The sequence below is a fragment of the Chiloscyllium plagiosum genome, chromosome 14, assembly GCF_004010195.1.
Source record: "Chiloscyllium plagiosum isolate BGI_BamShark_2017 chromosome 14, ASM401019v2, whole genome shotgun sequence".
NCBI lineage: Eukaryota > Metazoa > Chordata > Chondrichthyes > Orectolobiformes > Hemiscylliidae > Chiloscyllium > Chiloscyllium plagiosum.
Genome location: NC_057723.1, coordinates 53,898,142 through 53,918,585, shown reverse-complemented (window position 1 = coordinate 53,918,585; position 20,444 = coordinate 53,898,142). Strand labels below are relative to the sequence as shown.

General features: G+C 36.7%; 1 protein-coding gene across 4 annotated transcripts in view; it reads right to left on the bottom strand.

Annotated features, from left to right (window-relative positions):
* Positions 1 to 20,444, bottom strand: part of afap1l1a (actin filament associated protein 1-like 1a) — a 206,501-nt gene that overhangs the window by 49,294 nt on the left and 136,763 nt on the right. For all 4 annotated transcript variants that reach the window (XM_043703824.1, XM_043703822.1, XM_043703825.1 and 1 more), the window contains exons 6-9: positions 15,849 to 15,947; positions 12,181 to 12,392; positions 6,888 to 7,067; positions 1,999 to 2,079 (exon numbers count right to left, since the gene is read on the bottom strand). In XM_043703824.1, the coding sequence (XP_043559759.1) occupies positions 1,999 to 2,079; positions 6,888 to 7,067; positions 12,181 to 12,392; positions 15,849 to 15,947 (572 nt within the window). The remainder of the gene's footprint in view (positions 1 to 1,998; positions 2,080 to 6,887; positions 7,068 to 12,180; positions 12,393 to 15,848; positions 15,948 to 20,444) is intronic.

The window sequence follows — 20,444 nt, the reverse complement described above, 5'->3', positions numbered from 1 at the left end:
TAGTTAAATATACTTTCTCTAAACAAATTAAATATTTCTTCTATTTTCACTCATCGTGTTACATATATCTTGGTGCAATTTCCCAGTTAAAGAAAACGAGAAAATAATCTGTTCCCTGATTTCTGCCAATACATGGAATGTGAGGAATGTACTCAACAGCTTTTGTTTTCTCTCCACTTCATTCTTCTCTTGTCAATGAAGGTGAAAAATTACGCTGTGGCAACGAATTCACTGCCACTTGTGGTACATTGGTAGAGTCCCTATCTCTGGGCCAGAAGACCCAAGTTCAAATCCCATTTGCTCCAAAAATATGTAATAACATTTCTGAACAGGTTGATTTAGAATAAAAAAAGTCGCATATGTTTACCATCAGCATCCTTCTGATACTGTGTCCATTTGGGTCTTATGTAGCATTAGTAGCAATTCAAACAAAGTCAAGCCTGACTTCTTTTCTTTGTTTTTCTAAAGTCTAAAAGTGTTATCACACACACCCAAAAAGCTTTCTTCCAATCACCAAATCACCCATGGTACTTTTCACCTATTGTCCACCCCCAATAAGAGACTTCCTGTATTTCTAATTAATCAATTTTTTTATATATATTAAGGAAAACACAGACCACCAAAAGTGAAGTGAGGAAGAGGATAGGTAGGGGGAGCTCAATCAAAATGGAGCTGGAACAGGAAAACCAAACTTGACTTTTTTTTTCTAAATCAATCTTTTCAGAAATGTTATTACACATCTTTGGAGCACATGGGACTTGAAATCAGGCCTTCTGTGGTAGGGACACAATCAATGTACCACAAGATCCCTCAAAAAGAAAAACAAACCTGACATCGTATTTTAATCAGAATATGTGCTTAATGCTGTATATATTTTCTAATCAAACTGTTCAGAGATGGTATTACACACTGCTGGCGAAGGTGGGACTTGAACCCCAACCCCCTAGCTCAGAGACAGGGATGCTACCTGAAGAAATACCTGACGCTATCCTTAGCTTAACTCCTCACAAATGGACTTTCTATAGGGGTCAGTAGAAAACAATCAAGAGCAATAATAACAGTTGATCTTTTTAACCCTCAAACAAGGCTGAAATAACGTACCTCATGCATATCAAATGCCAAGATGGATATCTCAGATTGCTTATACTACATAGTGCATCTCTACAGATTCATTTGGGCACTATATTAGCCCAGACTTTCCAGTGGCCAGATATGATATGGAGATGCCAATGTTGGACTGGGGTGGACAAAGTCAGAAATCACACAACACCAGGTTACAGTCCAAAAGGTACATCTAAAACCATGAGCTTTCGGCGCACTGCTCCTTGGTCATATGAATCTTCACATTTGATTCTATGGGGTGAATTTGCATTTGCAGATACATTCCATTTTGTTCAAAAAGCACACAGTCTGTAGGCAGTTAGCCAATGTGACATTTAATAAACTCCTGCTTTGGAAATAAAACCAGTCTGACTCAAGATTGGAATACAGACAGACTCTGACCTCACACCTTTAATGCATTGTCTGAGCTGAGATGTCACCTTTTTTATATACTGATAAAGCCTTAAGTTATCTCAGGGCTATGACTTGAAAGAAGTTCCAGGATTTACATGTTAATGTTTCGAAACCTGCATTCCCATTCTAAGTCATTGAAGATTTAATAGCAATCTAGATTTGTCTAATACATCACATCAGCTGTATGACACATTAATCTTGTATGTATAAATTCTGTGTCCCATGTATCCTGCCCCACTGGCTACCTGATGAAGCAGCAGCACTCTGAAAGCTTGTACATTCAAATAAACCTGTTGTCCTATAACCTAGTGTTGTGTGATTTTTAACTTTGTCCATCCCAGTTCAGCAGCAGCACCTTCACATCATTGTCAACATAGTCCAGTTTACTTTTAACTAATATCTTCAGAATGAAATAGATCTGAACTTCAGTTGTCTATCATTAAGCATAAAAATAATTTAAATTCAAACCTATCATGCATTTACCTTTTCCAATTCTAATTTTGGTAGAAGTGGTGATGTTGATCCCTCAGTTCCACTGCACTGACTGCATATTTCCCTAATGATCTAGAGAAATAAAAGCAAAGCACATGAAACTTGAAAGTCAGTAGTCTGTTTTACATCTCACATGTGTTTAACTTCCACTGAAATCAAACAAAGTTTCTCTCAAACTAATGTCATTGATGTTGAGGCACTTACTGGCAGCAAATGTAGCATAAAATCAATATATCTTGCTGCGTAAATTAGGAAGGCATATTAACTAAAAGAAATGAGGGCCAATTTGGTGCACAAAGTCAAGCTTAGAACAGAACTTTGATAATGCAGTGAGGAAAGAGCAAAGAAACTGCAAAAGGCATCAAGGATCAAACTTCTGGATTAGGGAGAAGTTGATGAGTGTACTATACAAGGAGTTAGCATTTTGGTGGTGAAGGGATGGATTATGCAGTTGGGAGAGCTTAGAGAGCAATATATTTTTGACTTAAATGCAAATTATATTTGTACAAGTTGCAGATCTATATGTCAGTCAAGTTGGAGTTTTCATTCACGTTTCCTTTGGTGCCCTAGGTCAGTAGACTGTCTATGGTCAGATCAGCTGAGGTTACGTCTGGCCTTGTTGTTCCGCTTTAAGCGTTTTTCTGAACATTTAACACTGAAATCCATGTGTGAAACAATGCAAGGAAACTGCAATATGATTTTGCAGTAAAGTATACAGCCCTAGAGTGGGATCAAACCATCTCGATGGGGAGATAAGGTTTTCCTGACTAAAATAATCCAATACTCTGATTCCCTCTGAGAAGCCATGAATGATCAGCAGAAAAAACAAAGTGGAAAATTCAAAAGGATCAGATATCAGACAGAAGTAGTTAGAATTATGATCCACACCAATAAAAACAAAATTCACTCCAGAAGGGGTGTCTATTTTCTTTCTCAGCTTCCCTAAGCTATAATTCAAGACTGGCGCAAACAAAATCTAATGCATACAATCCTTTAAACTTGCTCCAGCATTCTGAAGATGATCTATGGAAATACTGAGAGATTTAGTTAGAATGTGGTAGTGCACACTCACACGCAAGTGACATCATTTTTCTTTTGACCCTTTTTGACGGTTTCCTTTATTATGATTGCTAATGCCATTAGGCAGTACTTATATTCTTAGTCATCAAAGAAGTGTCATGTGGAGAACTTATCTGAATTAGATTTAGTTTGCTGTCTATAGTTTCAATTAATGAAATATGATTTCTTGAAAGAGACTCCCTTAGGTTATGGTTTAAAATACTGCAGTTACAGGGGAATAGAATCAATCTTCTACATATATTTACAAGATGATTTAATTTAATTTGAAAACCTTGAATTAAGATGTCACAAGTAATCTTTTGTTACATAATACTATGATTTATTTTATTAGAAAGGACCCCTTCGTTCATGTTCTGAACAAGTTGCCAGACTTGTAATTTAAGTAATGAATATATCCTTAGAGAGCAATTTCAATGTACATTAAATTTTTTTTCAGATGATGTGTTTGACATCTGTTTGAATTAGAGAAAATTATTACTGTAATACAGAGGTTTTGTGGCACCATGGGTGCCTCTGACCCAGAAGTGTTACCCTAAGGCCTGATGGCCAACGAAGGTTAATTTCGTGGTGCAGCAAACCTGGTTGAGTATCAACTTGTAAATCCTTCTAAAACACATCAATGGTAGGTGATAAGAGTGGGAGAGACTCCTGGCCAGCCAATATAATGAACAGCAAATTGGAGCCTCACTATCCATAGCAGCAGACTACAACAGGCATATAGAAGTCTACTTTGCGACAGCAGCGTAGATTCAATGAATGATCTCTAACACCCTTCACTGCTCTAATGGATAACAACTTACATTTTGTCTAGAGGCCTTTATTACAATAAAACATCCAAAGATAATTTGTAGGAGCATTTTAAAATACAATGATAATGAACTGCGTGAGATATTAAGTCAAATGTCCAAAGCTTGATCAAAGAGATAAGATTTATGCAGCATCTTGAAGGTAGAAACTGAAACAGAGACAGGCAGAGAGGTGTGGAGGGGGAATTTCAGACTTTAGGGCCGATACAACTAAAGGTGCAGCCACCATTAAGGAATAATTAAAATTCAGATCATCAAGAGGCTCGAATTAGATGAATGTGAGATTTTCCGAGATTGTAGGGCTGGAGAAGCTTATTGAGATAAGCAGCGATGAAGGCACTGAAGATTTTCAAAACATGGTTGAGAAATTTAAAGTGAAAAGCCACACAACACCGGGTTATAGTCCAACATGTTTATTTTGAAGCACTAGCTTTCAGGCATTGCTCATTCATCAGGTGGTCGTGGAGTATTTAAATTTAAAATCCAAATTTAAAGTCAGTATTATTATTGAATGAAGTCAATGTTGGTCAGAGAGCACAGGGGTGATGGTGAATGGGACTTGGTGCAAATTAAGACATAGATGAAAAGCTTTAGGATAACCTCAAATGCAATAGGACAGGTCGGTCATGCATACACTGAAATAATTAGGTCTGGAGTTAACAAAGATATGAATGAGGATAGGGCCAGTAGTAACGTTAGCAAAGAGGCAGAGATTGTGGCAAAGTCAGGTGACTTTATGGTTGTGTAAATAAATTGGCTTGATGATGGGAATGTGTGATTGCTAATTCATCTCAAAGTCTGACTTTTCAAGTTTAATCATTGTTATCCATTCTGTTCTAAACACCTTTTTTTATCTCAAATGTTTATGAAAGGATTGATATGATTGTGCAGTTAGGATGAATGGACAATATTAAATGTATTCCAACAGATTGATTGACTGATATTTGTGGATTATATGGTTAACTTATTTCCTTAATATTCGTCTGCCTACTTTTTTTTTTAAGCGTTTTTCTCTTCATTTGTTCATGGGCTGTGAGTGATGATCAGCATTTATTATCTATCCCTCATTGTCCTGGAGAAGGATATGGTGAGCTATCTTCTTGTAATTTAAGTAATGAATATATCCAGAGTAGCTACTCCCATAGTGCTGTTTGGAAGGGAGTTCTAGGTTTTTGACTTAGTGATAGAGAAGGAATGGTGACATAGTTCCAATTCAATGTGAAACTTGGAGGATAACTTGTAGATAGTAGTGTTCCTATGCATTGCTGCCCTTATGATTTAGCTACGTAGGTCTTGGAAGGTGTTTAAAGGAAGTCTAGAGGAGTTGCTACAAATCATCTTGTAGATGATACACACTGTAGCCAGAATGTGTTAGTGGTGAAAGGGGTGAATGTTGAAGGTGGTTTGTGGAGTCCCAATCAGGCTGTTTAGTCTTGGATCGTGTCAAGAAAATTGAGTGTTGTTGGAGCTCCTATCATCTGGACAAGGAGATATTATTCCATCATACTTCTGATTTGCACCTTCTATATAGTGGACAGACATTGGGGAGCCAGAAAGTGAGTTACTCAACGCACAATTCCTAGCCCCTGGTCTACTCTTGTAACCACAATGTTTATATGACCAGTCCTATTCAAATTCTGATCAATGGTGACCACCAGGATGTTGACAAAACAGGATCCAAAGATGGTAACACAGTCGAACATCAAGGGGAGATGGTTAGATTTATTTTAGATGGCAATTGTCAGGCAGTTGCTTTGCAAGAGTCATACTTCCCCATTTATCAGCACAAGCTTGGATATTGTCCAGGCGTTGTTACATTTGAACCCGAGCTTCTTCAGTATCTAAGGGGTCATGAATGATGCTTAGTATTGTACAATCATGAAAAAAAATACAATCCTGATTTTATGATGGAGAGAAATTCATTGATGAAGCAGTTAAGATGGTGAGACCTAAGACACTCCTTTGAGGAACTCCTGTAATGGTGTCCTGGGGCTGAGATGATTGACTTGCAACAACCATCTTCCTATTTGCCAGGTACACCTCCAGGCGATGGAGAGATCTCCCCACCCCCACTCTGATTCCGGTCAACTCCAGTTTTGGTAGGGTTCGTTGATGTCACAATTGGTCATTGCATTTTTGATGTCATGGGCAGTCACTGTGACTTCACCTCTGGAACTCAGCTTTTTAATCCATGTTTGGATCAAGGCTGTAATGTAGTCAGAAGTGACATAACAGTAGCAGAACACAAACTGAGCAACGGCGAGCAGGTTATTCTTGAGGAAGTGACACTAGATAGCCCTGTCGGTGTTTCCTTCCTTCATTTTACTGATGATGGAGAGCGAGTGTTAGGGCGATATGGGGTTGGGTTAGATTTATCCTGTTTTTTTATGAACAAAATATAACTAGGCAATTTTCCATGGTGCATTTAGTGCAACTGAACTGGAGAGGTCAGTCAGGGACATGGCTAGTTCTGGAGTGATATAGATTTTGTAAATTTTCTTCTGACATTTAGTGGTGCATTAGTGTAATCATCTTCACTTATTAAAAATAGTCTGATCAAATTGGCACTTTGAACATTTAAAATTAGTTGAAATGCCTGCATCATAAAGGACAGTGTAAGCAATTGAGATTTATTCCAGCGGAGTGATCTGCAGTGATGAAGGAAGCAATGGGACTAATGAAATGAGTCTACAATCTCTTTTCTTTGGCTAATACATTGTTTCAAATTCTTCGCTTCCAAATGAAACATCTGCAGCTCTTAAACAGTGAACAAATCAGCTGGAAGCAACCTTGTATTTGAGCCTCCAGCAGATGTTCTGTGAGCTTATCAGAACCAAAAATGTAGCAGTTTTGACATGATCGTATGAGCCAGAAAAATATTGTTTCAAACTTCAAAATTTACAAAACATGTGGGAATATTTTGCACAATGGTGTCCTACAAAAACCTTGGTATTCTTGGTTTGTATTGCACATATCATAAATTACTACCAGTACCTTTAACCATTCCTCTGCTTGCTCTTTGCTTTGTACAGCTAATACCAATGCCTCTGTTCCTGGTTGAGAGAACCTTAGTTCATGTTTTTTGCGTCGACCATCTTTAGGCACATAAATAACATTGCACACATTGAGTGGTAACTCCATATGAGGCTGATGGTCTTTGGAGCTCTTGTAACACTAAGAAAAAGAGAAATACGTATTTATTTTGCTTTAATTTGCAGGAAAACTCCAATAGAAAGCAACTTATTTTTCCTCATTAAAGAAAAACCAGTAAGTTTCTGAAGTACTGTGTACAGTTCTGGTCACCCTGTTATAGGAAGGAGTTTATTAAGCTGGAGAGGGTTAAATTTTTATTTTACCAGGATGCTGCCTGGAATGGAAGATTTGAGTTATAGGAAGATGCTAGATAGGCTGGAACTTTTTTCACTGGAGCGTAGGAGGTTCAGGGATGACCTTATCGAGGTTTTTAAAATCATGAATAGTATAGATAAGTGAATGGCAGGTGTCTTTTTCCTATGGTGAGTGAATTCGAGGCTAGGGGACATATTTTTATGGTGAGAGGAGAAGATTTATAAATGATATGAAGGGCAACATTTTTACTCAGAGTGGTTCCTGTGTGGAACAAAATTCCAGAGGAAGTGTTAGATGTGGGTACAACTTTTAGATGTTTACAATGTTTAGGAGACATTTGGATAATTACATGAATAAGAAAGGTTTGGAGGGATATGGGCCAAGTGTAGGCAGGTGGAACTAGTTTAGTTTGAGATTATGGTCAGCATGGACAGGTTGGACCAAAGGGTCTGTTTCCATGCTGTGTAACTCTATAACTCTGCAGACCTGGCAGCACCTGTGAACAGACAAAGAGAGTTAACATTTCAAGTCCCATAATCCTTTGTGAATTCTGAAGAATGGTTATTGCACTTGTTAACTCTCTTTTTTTCCTAGATGCTGCCAGACCTGCTGAGTTTCTCCAGAAATTTTCAATTTTGTTTGTTTCAAATCCCCAACATCTGCTGTTCTTTGTCTTATTTTAGTTTTTCTCAATCACTCCTTTTAAGCTAAACTCATTGAAAAGTATGAGGCAGATTTTCAGACGTGAGATGGGAAGCTTGTGGCAGGAAACCTCCTGATTTAGTAGATCCATCTCTTAATGCAGTTCTTTTTACCTTCAGGGATTGAAGCATGGCCAATTTAGTCCCACCCCCTCCAGAAGATGTCAAATGGCATCCATGGAGGTAGGTCATTGGTGACATGGTTTTGTTGAAGATTCGTCTCAATCTTTTGATGCTTTTGCCAACTTGTATAAAAGGCAGATTGGCCTTCTAGCATATCTACCCATTCACTTATATGCACCCATCCCCATAAAACAAAGCCACTATCATACCCCCTCAAACCTTTCAGGCCACCTCCATAGCTTTGTATTAACCATGAGCAAGCTTCCAAAGCTATGTAAAAATGAAAAAAATGTTAAATTTCTGATGATCTAAGAGAATGATCACACATACTTGATTTGAAGAAAAAATTAATTCATGAACGCAATTTAAAGAATGTAAATCCTAACAAGTGCTCATTGTATTGTAAAAACAAACAACAAATTTCTCTTTGGTGACAGTTTCAAACACAATCAATCCTTTAATAGTTTTTTTTAAAAAGTGTCAACAAAATGCATCTCCAGCTATCCAGCTCAGATAAGTGGGTTTGAAACTCAGACAAGTATTCAGAATGGGCACAGGTGAAATAACAATCCTTTGGAAAACACAGCAATAAAGTCCACTGAAACTCAGGAATGCACAGCTTCAGCAGCCAGTGTCGACTTATTCAGTTTGTGCTGGTTATCTCGTACACTTGTAATTATTAAATACATCTAACTCATTCTTGCATCTCATTAATCTTCTCAATCGGGATTTATGAAAATAAAGCTGAAGCAAACTTTCCAGTAACAAACATCTATTGAAACAGTTCTTTAGCACCCTATGAATAACAGAGTCTCATTAATCTGTAGCCAAACTATTAATACCTGAAACTGTCTTGTGTATTATAAATGTTCCATTACAAACATAATTTTTAGCATTAGGTCAAAAACTGAAATCATCACGATTGTCATCATTGGAGATGATACTCTTCTATATGTATATTACTTTATAAATGTTCTCAAAATTCAATTGAGATTTCTGCATGTTTTTTGACTGATATAGTTTTATTGATTGTAATTAAAGCTATGTTGAAATAAAGAGCTGTGTTAAGCCTGTATTTAAGAGTATAACAGCACAATTACCTCATACTATGTCATGTCATTTCAAGAGAAGCCAGGGCTACAGACTAAATACAGCATTGTTCACTAAGTGCATAAATCATGCTGTAGTGTCAAAATGGAGTATAAACTGGTGAAAAATTATAAACTAAAATTTCAAAACCAGCTTCGGTTCGCAAACTGAATGAATTTAAATTTTTTCTTGCTGTATCAACTAAAGTTAAGGAAAATATCATTTGCTCATAGAAGCATGTTCTAATCAGATTCAAATAATGAAACAAATTCATTTTCTGAATACCGTTTGCACTGCTTCAAATTGTTTAGACTGAAAACTTGATTGGCTTACATGTGTAGTCATTTTTTGTTCCATTTTCCCTTTGAAGCACAACACCATATTAGCTAATGGGTCTTTTTAACATGGATATATGTGGTTGAAATTTGTCCATTAAAGGTTTGCTAACAACAGATCTTCCAAAACTGTCCCTTTGTAAGGTTAGCACAATAGACTATTTAAAGTTAGAAATTCACAGTGTCATAGAGTCAAACCACATGGAAACAGATCCTTTGGTCCAACCAGTCCATGCTGAGCATAATCCCAAATTAAACTAGTCCCATCTGTCTGCTCCTGGTCTACATTCCTCCAAACCTTACTTATTCGTGTATCTATCCAGACATCTTATAAATGTTATAATTGTACCCACATCCACCACTTCCCCAGGAAGTTCATTCCGCACATGAACTACCCTGTGTGTGAAACAAATGGCCTTTTATGCCTTTCTTTAAATCTCTCTCCTCTTGCCTTGAAAATGTCTTAAAATTCCACTCTTATGGAAAAGTCAATAAGTAGACAGCAGGTTTGCATTCCAACCCACCTGCATTCTGATCTTACATTATGTGTTGCAGGAATATATATTGGAAGCTCATTGAAGAAGTGTTCTTGAACATAATTAAACCAGAAGTTTATGGTGCATTAGAAAAATATATTCTTAATTGTCATCAAAAGAAATTAAGGTGGATTAAAGTTTCATTATGGTGAACCTATATTTTGTTATGAAAATTAACCCAGTTTGGTCATAATTGGCAAAGAATAGAACAATCACAGAAATGTCACAGGATAATGTGGGAAACAGAGTATCATTCTGACGGTGTACGTACAACTCTGAGACACGTTTAGGAAAATATTTTGCTATAAAGTCGAGAAAGTTTTATTCTACACTTTACATATTATATAGGTATATATCTAATGTTAGAATAAGACCTGCATCCACGTATAACTCAAGTGACAAATCAGTATTGTGAACCTGTTATAGTCATACCAGATAGTCTCAAGTACTGCCCACTACACAATTCCTCATCGGTATTTCCTCTACAGCATAACCATGTGTTTTCCTGTAGCTATGTCAACTGAAACATGGTGAACCAATCCATTGAGCTGGATTTTTATCTTTAAGGAAGGTAGTGAGAATTGGGAAAATTTCTGAAATGTGCAAGCTGCAGTCAAGCTAGTTGACCCTCGAAGGATTTCAGAGATAGCTATAAGGGCTGCAGGATACTGAGGGCAGACTGTTTAAAAGTTTCACTTCTGTGCTGTGAGATTTCATCACAGTTATAATAAAATAGTAAGGCCCACCTGACTTCACCCATCACACCCCACACACTCTTCATTCCTCATCCATACCAACTCATGCTGTGCCACGGTCTTTCATCCTATCCAAGGCAAGCTATACCACTTATATATCGATATGCCCATTGTATAAAACCAATGATTCCTACATTGACAAAGGGATATGTTTAAAATGTTATTTAAAATATAATTTATACCTTTCCAGTGTCTTAAAAAAGCTTCTTTAATAATGTTAATCATATACATCATTTAAAATATCAATAACAGAAACTGAAAGCACTTGCACCTGATTTACCTTGTGTAAGTAAGCATCATGCAATTGATAGAACAGATCACAGTCAGAGCTGTCAATCAAGCAATGTTTTCTCTAAGGCTGAGCTGTTTCAACAGTCTAGTGATGTGTGGGCTGTCAGCCAAGCCTCAATGTATTCCTAACAGAGTTTCTGCTATTAGTACTTTAAAGAGTTTGGGATGATTGACCATTTTATTATCTTGTAGTGAAAAGACTTTTTTAAGGTATTGAAAAGTTATGATTGAAAGACACATTTAAAAGCCTTTAAAACAAATCGTATTGTCACTGTAGGGTTCATTGGTTATGTAAGGTTACTGAATGAGCATTGAAGTCCTATAGCTTGATTTTTGGGGCATGAAGTGTCATGATTGCTGGATGTGGTGACATAGTTTTATATAAGGTGACATGAGAAAGACAGGTTAAGCTTACCTTTCAAAGGCTTCTATTATTCAGAATATGGATCATGGCACTTCTGAGGTTCTGTGAACCTCAAGTCCTTTAAAGGTTTGGCCCAACTCCATGAAAATTGCTGACAACTAGACCATGCGCATTTCTACAATGGAGCTTGTGCAGCTGAGAGCCTGGAGTGGAGACATGCAACCTGAACCAGCTAGATATTTAAGTAGAATTTCCAGGAATGTGGTCAGAAATCCTGGAATTAAATCCTGACTGCGATTTTCATACTTCCAATGAATCTCACTGACTCCGTGAAAATCCAGCCTATTATTATAGTCGTATCATCAACAGTTCCTAGTTTATGCTAACAAATTCAGATGTTCAGAAAGTGCATGTTTTAAAACTATGAATTCTTGACAGTTGTTGGTTCATGAATTGGATTTAAATTTGAAAATAGATGTTTTTATATATCAGGGATATTAGGCTTTAAGTTTACAAGTGCAAAGAGTCAACTCACAAGAAGTGGTACACATCAAGCTAATAATATATATCTTAAAAAGTATAGTTTCCACTTAACGTTGCATTTACATCTTTGTTAAAAATGCCGTGTGGCTATTTTGACTTGGTTCTGAAACCTTTCCACTTGGACCTATCAGTTAATTGGTTAAAATTCTAACGTGTTTCAACAGTAAGCCCTTCCAAGTTTAAAGTTCAAAAATCAGTTTACCAGAAGTCTGTTTTCCTTAATGACACAGAGCTGTTTGGCCCACTGCCCAAAGCGCTTCTTCCTCAGCAGAAAGGCACAGATTTTGCAATCTTTCACCAAGTCCATGGAGGCTTCCTCTGATGGCCACTGATGGGTCAGCCGTTGACCTTTCCCATCTTCATCCTCTTCATCATAAGATTCATATGCACTGCTCATTACATCCGAGTCATTGTCTATGTGAAGCAATTAATATATTATCAACAAAGCATTACGATCTGCAGGAGATTCAGCAGTTTTGATATATTTGTCAAGACATAGTTCTAAGTAGTGTTTGATAGTCTTGTCTACATTTTTATTAACCTCAGTATATCTTATCTTTTATTCTTCATTCTCTCTCTGCTACTTTTGGACCCCTCGCCAAACTAACTCATTATATCATAATTCTATACAATGCATCAACATTCTACTTTCTTCGTATATTTAACATTGGACTGAGTCAAATGGAACAGAGTGCATATTTAACTTTCATTTAAAGAATTATTTATCCTAATAATATTGACTCATTTTATAAACATAATTCCATCCTTGTGTTCAACTGAAGGAACAATTTTGTAACTGACATCAGGAAAGAAAAACTCTCAATTAAAAAACTTTTGTCAGAAAAGCTGACATAAGATGGTAAGAAATGCATGGAAATACGCAATTATGAACAACAATTAAAAAACAAGGCCTGGTTGTAATACCTTTCATTATCAAATTGTCTCTGACAAAATGTACATGAATAATATCCACTTGCATTTATTCACATGGTCAAGGCGCTGACTGATCTGTGAGCAGTAACAAGACAGCTTTATGCCAGAATTGTGCATCTACAATAGTACGTGGAAGTGAGAAAATTAGCAGAATAAGAAAGAAAGGTAATTATCTGAAGAATACCCTGGGTTTGTTTGCTTGCTTCATTGATCATATGAAGCAGTCTTCTTATATTGAGTGCAGTAATGTCCAGCAGAGCTGTGTGATAGTACATGGCTATAGTTGTTAGAAGGAAATGCTTCAAGGTCACAGTGTCCACACCTATAGTGTTAATTCATCTTTTCCAGTATCAGATGATGATCCTGCTGTGTATTTCCAGCATTTCCTGCTTTCATTTCATATCTTTTGTAATTTGCCATTGTTTTAAAATTTTAATTTTGCTGAATTGAATAATGGCTGAGTGCATATCCTGTGTATTTTGTAATGCTCACCAGGCAATAGATCTCATAATATTGTGAAAACCTTGGAGAAAACAGTCAGTGAACATGATATGAGTTCAGATTGGAACAACTCATCCTTCCAAATGTCATATTGTGTGCATGAAAGCCTCTGCTGCTGACTTCTCCATCGCCGTCATCAATACTACTCTGTAATCGTCCAGCCAGAGCTGCCTTCTCATTGTAGAACATTCCACAAGCAGAACAAAATATTATCTTCAAGTGTTATGCCTAATAACCCAGCTGAGAACTGGCAACACTACTGAATGCTCTTGAATTTGAATGACATTCAAATCTAGGATTGAATCAAGGGATTTTGCACAGTAGGGTACAGTTACCCCTGTGGTGAGTCATGAGCTTCCTATTTGAAGAATTTTAAAACTATACAAACTCTTTATAAACTCCACAGATGACATATAGATTGAGATATCACCTTCATCCAAATATAAATGGGTTCACTGATCTTTCCTTTGAAAGATTTTGTAAAATAATTAAAAGCATTCAGAAATTTAAAACACAAACACGAATTGAAGAAATGAGGATTTGCAAGATGTGTTAAAGCTAGAGTCATAGAGATGTACAGCACGGAAACAAACCCTTTGGTCCAACTCATCCATGATGACCAGATATCCTAACCTAATCTAGTTCCATTTGCCAGCACTTGGCCCATATCCTTCTAAACCCTTCCTATTCATGTACCCATCCAGATGCCTTTTAAATGTTGTAATTGTACCAGCCTCCACCACTTCCTCTGGCAAATCATTCCATACATTCACCACATTCTACGTGAAAATATTGCCCCTTAGGTTCCTTTTAAATCTTTCCCCTCTCACCCTAAACTTATGACCTCTAGTTCTGGACTCTTTCACCCCAGGGAAAAGACCTTGTCTATTTACCCTATCCACGCCCCTCTATAAGGTCACCCTCAGCCTCTGACGCTCCAGCGAAAACAGCCCCAGCCTATTCAGCCTTTCCCTGTAACTCAAACCCTTCAACCCTGGCAACATCTCTAACTTGCAGTAAAAACTCCTGAAATAACTGACGTCAACGGAAATCATGAATTTATAAGTTAAAATAAATAAAATGGTTTTAAAAAAATACTAATTGGCATTTCCGGATTCAAAATGTTAGCTCTGTTTCTCTATCCACAGATGCCAAGTTTCTCCAGCATTTTCTGATTTTTCTTCAAAAACAGCCTGTAGTTGTTAGACACTTTCATTCTATTTACAACCCTGAACTCCACGTACTTTTCACTTCAATTCTCTAACTTACTACTTCCTTTGGATTTCTCTTTTTTTGCTTCCACCACTATTTCAGTCAGACTTACTAGAAGCTTCAGAGTGAGCATTTTAGGTCCATTACCTTTGGCCTCAACATGAGTTTAACTGCTTTCAGAAGGCGTAAGAGCCTCTAGCCCACACTGCTCATACACCCTCAACCCTCCAACCCAATTGTCATTGTACCACTTACTGTTCATGCGAATACAAGATTATTTCAGGACCCCTACCATCTTCCAAGGGCACTCATATTTCACTGCCAACTGTATAGCCACTCACCGAGTACTTGCTATGGACAGACCTCAGCAGCCATGTGGAAATGAAAAAAAACTTCAAACAATCTAAAAGAGCTCTCACTTCAACACATTTAATAAGTGAAATAAGCTCCCATTCATAAAAATAAAACATGACAAACTTTTAATTGTCATGGTTAATTTCTTATTAAAGCAAAGTTTTTTTTCTGTTCGGACACTACACCAACCTTAGATAATCTTTTAAATTAAACCCTCAATAAAACTCTAAATTTATAATCCCTGGTGAGATAATTGTAACTTTTGAAACTCAGCCGAAGAATCATAATGAAATAATATCCTTTGGAGAAATACTAACAAAGGACTCTATTGCAAACTTTATGACCAGATGCTATTAGTTTTCTCTAAAATGAAGCAGATGGGTAATATTATCAAAACAGTCCAGCAAAGGTGTATTTTAAATGATCAGTGATAGCTGCAATCTAACTTTTTTTTAAATCAAGTTTAAAGAGCAGGGCATCTAAAAAACTTCAGATCATGACAGTTTTATAGATCTTATGCATGCCTCAAGATCATTTAATCAATTCCAATAATGTATGACTCCCACATTGCAGGCTAATGTCATTGCATCTTACAAACTAGGGTCTGTTTGAATTATTGACTTAATTTGATCCTGATGATTTTGTCTTCCTTTCCTATATGAGTCATGTCTTTCCTGTCTCCTACCCCCACCTGCAAAGAAATTGGATCTGTCAGCTGTGAGGGTATGTTTTCCTATCTGCAATTTTAAAAAACCTAATATTGTGAGTTATTTCTAAAACAAAAGACATACCACATCATATGTTATACACAATTATTTCTATTTAAATCTTTTAAAGTAAGCAATAAAGGAGAAAATATTATGTAACTACATGAATGCTTATGTTCTCCAATTATCCTGGTAAGTGGGTAATTGTTGTCAGCATCTTCATAGTAGCCATCTTCAATAGAGTTTGGTGGACTGGAACTGTCTGAAAGAAAGGGAATATATAGAATTATAAAAATACCTGTTGTAAAAAAAATCTTGAACCAGTGCTGATCATGTTGACTAAATTAAAATAGGTTTAGAAAAACAAAAAAAAAAGTTTGCACTAACAACCTCAACATGCCCCAAAGCACCCCACAGTTAATGAAATACTTTAAGTGTAAACATTGTTACAATGTAGAAAATAGTAGCTAAATTCTGCACAACAAGGTCTCACAAATAGCAAGATGAAAAATTCAAGATACCCCCTCAAAAACAACTCCACTGAATTACTGGAACATTACTATTACCATCTTTTATAAATATTCTTTTATTTTAAAAATTATTAAATATGAGCTGGTTGTAAAGTATTTTTTGCCTATTTCGCCCTCCAACAATGTGTAACTTGTGCAGTGTTCTATTCACATGTTTTACACTTCCTTGATTAATAATGGTTCCATCTCTTACAGTCTTCAAATACATACTTCTACTTATGCATTTTCAGAAATATTAATAGAACCACATTACTCCAAACTTGTTTCCTTGAAGATTATTATCTTAAACGCCTTATTAATATTTCAATATTTGCTTTTCTTACTGGACTTTATTTATTGATTTAAAATTCTGGACTAGCTTGACTAGATTTGAAATTTGACCATGTTTGGTCTGAAACCAAACCTGACTGCCAAGTTTATGGGATGATCCCAGACAAGACCACCAAATTATGTTATGATCTGCACTGGAATGAATAATTGTTTATTTTTAATGTAGGCAAATGATGATATTCATAGGACTTATTAAAAGAATAAAAGAACAAGTTTCCATAGGTTTGAACAAACAATAATGCTTTACTGTACAAGTCAAAACATTAATACAATCTATAATGCTTGTACAATTTATTATAACACTCAAACTAATACATGGTAGATGTGGGTAATAAATTGTGACCAAACAGAAAACAGTGTACATCAAATAATAAATATGATCAGACAGATCCCACTGATTTTTCAATGATTTCCATAGACTTTAATGACATGATGGATTATCAAGTCTCAGCAGACTTCACAAGGGCTTCCAATTCTTCACCTGAACCTTGACACTTCCTCTTAAGAACCATTCTATCTTGGACTACCTCACTGACTGCTAGTGTTCTGGTTCTTTTCTTGGGCCCAAACTTCTTTCAGCTCTGAAAATTACACTAGGACTTAATCATAGGTACAACTCCAGCTTTTCACTGACAACTAGTTTCAGCAAGTGATACCTGCCCCAAGGTTTTCCCAAGCTCTAAGCTTGCTCAGTTGATTGCAGCAAATACTGTGTGTAGCTTTTCAACTTTGACACTCAGCTGTATTGATTATTAGTTGCATACAGCTTCTTATGATCCTGCAAAACTTCTTGTAGTTTTCCAAAGCCTTACTGCAACACCTAGTTACATAACAACTCCAAGAACATGGCCTGAGTTCTAACAGAACAGTTATCCAGCTGCTCTTGGGACTTAGCTCTGCCCCTTCCCCTTGCATTGTTCAGTTCAAGAGCCTACTCTCCATCTCCAATCTGGTCGGCATGGACAGGTTGGACCGAAGGGTCTGTCTCCATGCTGTACATCTCTATGACTCTATGCTCACTGACCTTTAGATGCTACTGCATGTAATTTTTTGAACAGTCTGTAATCTATTGAACTGCATTTCAGTGGCTGCCAAAATACCCTGAATATCCCATTGAACCTTGTAATAAGCCCCTCCTGTTGGATAGAATTGCATGTTGTCATCCAGCAAATGTTGGAACTGCATGTGCCATGAGTGTTACCAATCATAGCTTTCTCAGTACAACCAAATGATATAATTTGAGGATTACATCACACTATCTTTAGTGTTATGGAGGAATCATTTAAAATCTTTGTGTTTTACTGATGTCTTCAAATTTTTTTCAAATGAGGCGCCTTCTCTTAATAGAACCAAATTCTTGCTGGAATACACTATCAACAGTGCTGGCTGCATTCCAGTACCTTGCTCAAACAGTGGTGATGTTTTAGTTAGTTCAGCTTGGTAAACTATTCTTCCATAAGAACTATTCTTCCATTGGTAAGCTCATTCCTTCCTTTGATAGATACCAACACGCATATGCTTTCCATTAATGAATCATTGGGTAGCAATGATGAAAACTTTGTCCTGATATTCCATTGAGAAAAGCGAACTTAGAACAGAGCAGGAATCAAATTTACTACTGGTCACTATGGATTTTTTAAAACATGTTTAATTGTCACTCTCTTGCTCACATCTGTACCCAATTTCCACCTGAAAGAACAGATTAGATTTTATAGCTTTAAAATAGTTTTTTTTGGTGCTATTAACAATTATAATTTGTAAAATCTTATCACCTATTTAGGTTTGGCTGTGATAATTTCTGTGACTTAAATAAGATGTGCTCAATTTACGAATGCCAGTATTAAGGTAATGTAATGAGATCAATAATAGTGAATACAGGAGTAGTTCACATCTGATTATACTGCAGAATCCTGGCTATCAATTAATGAAAAAAAATGCAATTTCCTAGCTTAAATAGAGAGGAGTGGGAACGATCTTGGAACAGTTAATTAGTAATAGTTATTCTATCTACTGTTCTGTTAAGCTTTCTAATAGAGTTAAGTGTCCAAGTTCTTCTTTCTTTTGTTGTATTTTAACTGTAGTGTTTGAATAAATTGTGTTTTGCTTAATGTTGAGTAATTTGACATTTGAATTGTATCTAGAACCCAGCTCTGGTCCATAACAAATTCAACTCCCCACTGGCTTCAAAAACAGATGCCCGACCCTCAAACTATAGAGCTGTGTGCATCACAGGAGTTACGAGGAATCTTCACACATGGTTGGGTGGTGGAGCATAGGAGGAATTTTAGAACCCCGCAAGCCACGATAGTGTGCAGGATGGAGAGTATTCACCTTTTCTAATAACACCTAACCCTGAACTAACTGCATATTACATTAAGATGTCAGCTAACTCCTCCAATCTTGGCATCATTGAAGCCTTTAACTGCCTCAACACAATAATATGTGCAGCTGGGCAGGAATAGTGAAGGAGGCCAGCTAATATTTTTTCACATGGGTCTAAAAACGTGAGAGGTGCTGTACATTCTTTGGGGGTCTCGGTGGGCACTGAGGACATTCCCTCTGCAGATTCTACCTCTCATTTGTATCTCCCCCACCAGACTCCAAATTATCCCCACCACTCCCTACAGTCACCCTCTCTCCCTATCTAATAACTCGATGTACTTTTCAGTTCAGCATCTATGGATTGTCTGCTGGTGATTAACATAGTTCTATAGATTGAGGGCATCTGTTTGGAAACAGTTGGGGAGTGGAATTTGTTATGGACCAGATTGGTTCCCCTCAAAATATATTAAGAAAGGTAGCCTAAACTTTAAAGTTTTCTTATTTTAAAGATAAATGTTAGGTGCTGTGTTCTAGATACAATTCAATTGGTCAAACTACTCAATGTTGAACAAAACACAATTTATTCAAACACTATAGTTAAAATACAACAAAAAGAAAAAGAATTTGGAAACTTAACTCTAATGGAAAGCTTAACAGAATACTAAATGAATAACTATTACTAATTAACTGTTTCAATATAGTAACACCCCATAAACGCACCCTTGGCAAAAAGTCAAATTCAGAAAACACATATTATTGTGTTGAGGCAGTTAAAACGTCTGACATGCAGTTCTCCAATCCAGGAGAAAGAAGATCAAAATACAATTCTGAGAGAACTCAGAAATTATATAGCAGCTGTAAGAGATTTACTGCTTTCCGATGCTGCTGAGACCCCAGCAATAACTGCTGAAATCTAACTAAAAATCCTGGATCTGAGATACCTTGACAACATCCACGCTGTCTCTATTATTCTAACATTAAAAAAAAAACCCCAAGGCTCATAAGTTGTTTATCTTCTCATAGATTGCTTGGTACCTGCTCCTCAATCTCTATCTAAAAGAAACCAGGACAAAACACACCTCTTAAAGCCCCATCATTGTCACAGGTTTGAGTCAGAAATGTTTTTAAGGCCACATGGCACATGATTGTAGGTGTATAGGAGGCACTGCGTTTTGTAAACTTGGCAGACTCAAACCCGACTTTTCCACTGAGGGCCGGAGAGGTAGGATTGTGTGCGTGTGCATGTATACGTGCATGTGCCTGTGACTGTATGCAATGGTTTGTGTATACTTTCTCTCTATTGCATTTGTGAACTGCACAGGTTACTTATTTAAGTGCTTTGCTCCTTTGACTTATTTTGTTGAAAAAGGTAAAGCTGTAACTACCATGTTGTCTGCCAAAGGTCTTTAGGGGGTTTCTGCATGCCCATGTTGCTTATAGCAAACAGTACTTAAAGTCTTGGTTTCTGGTTTGGCACATCATACTAATGGAAGCACAACACAGGACAAAGGCTAAATACAGCAAGACTATTGTTGTCTTGGTAACCTGCTATTAGAATCACATCTCAGTTATATATT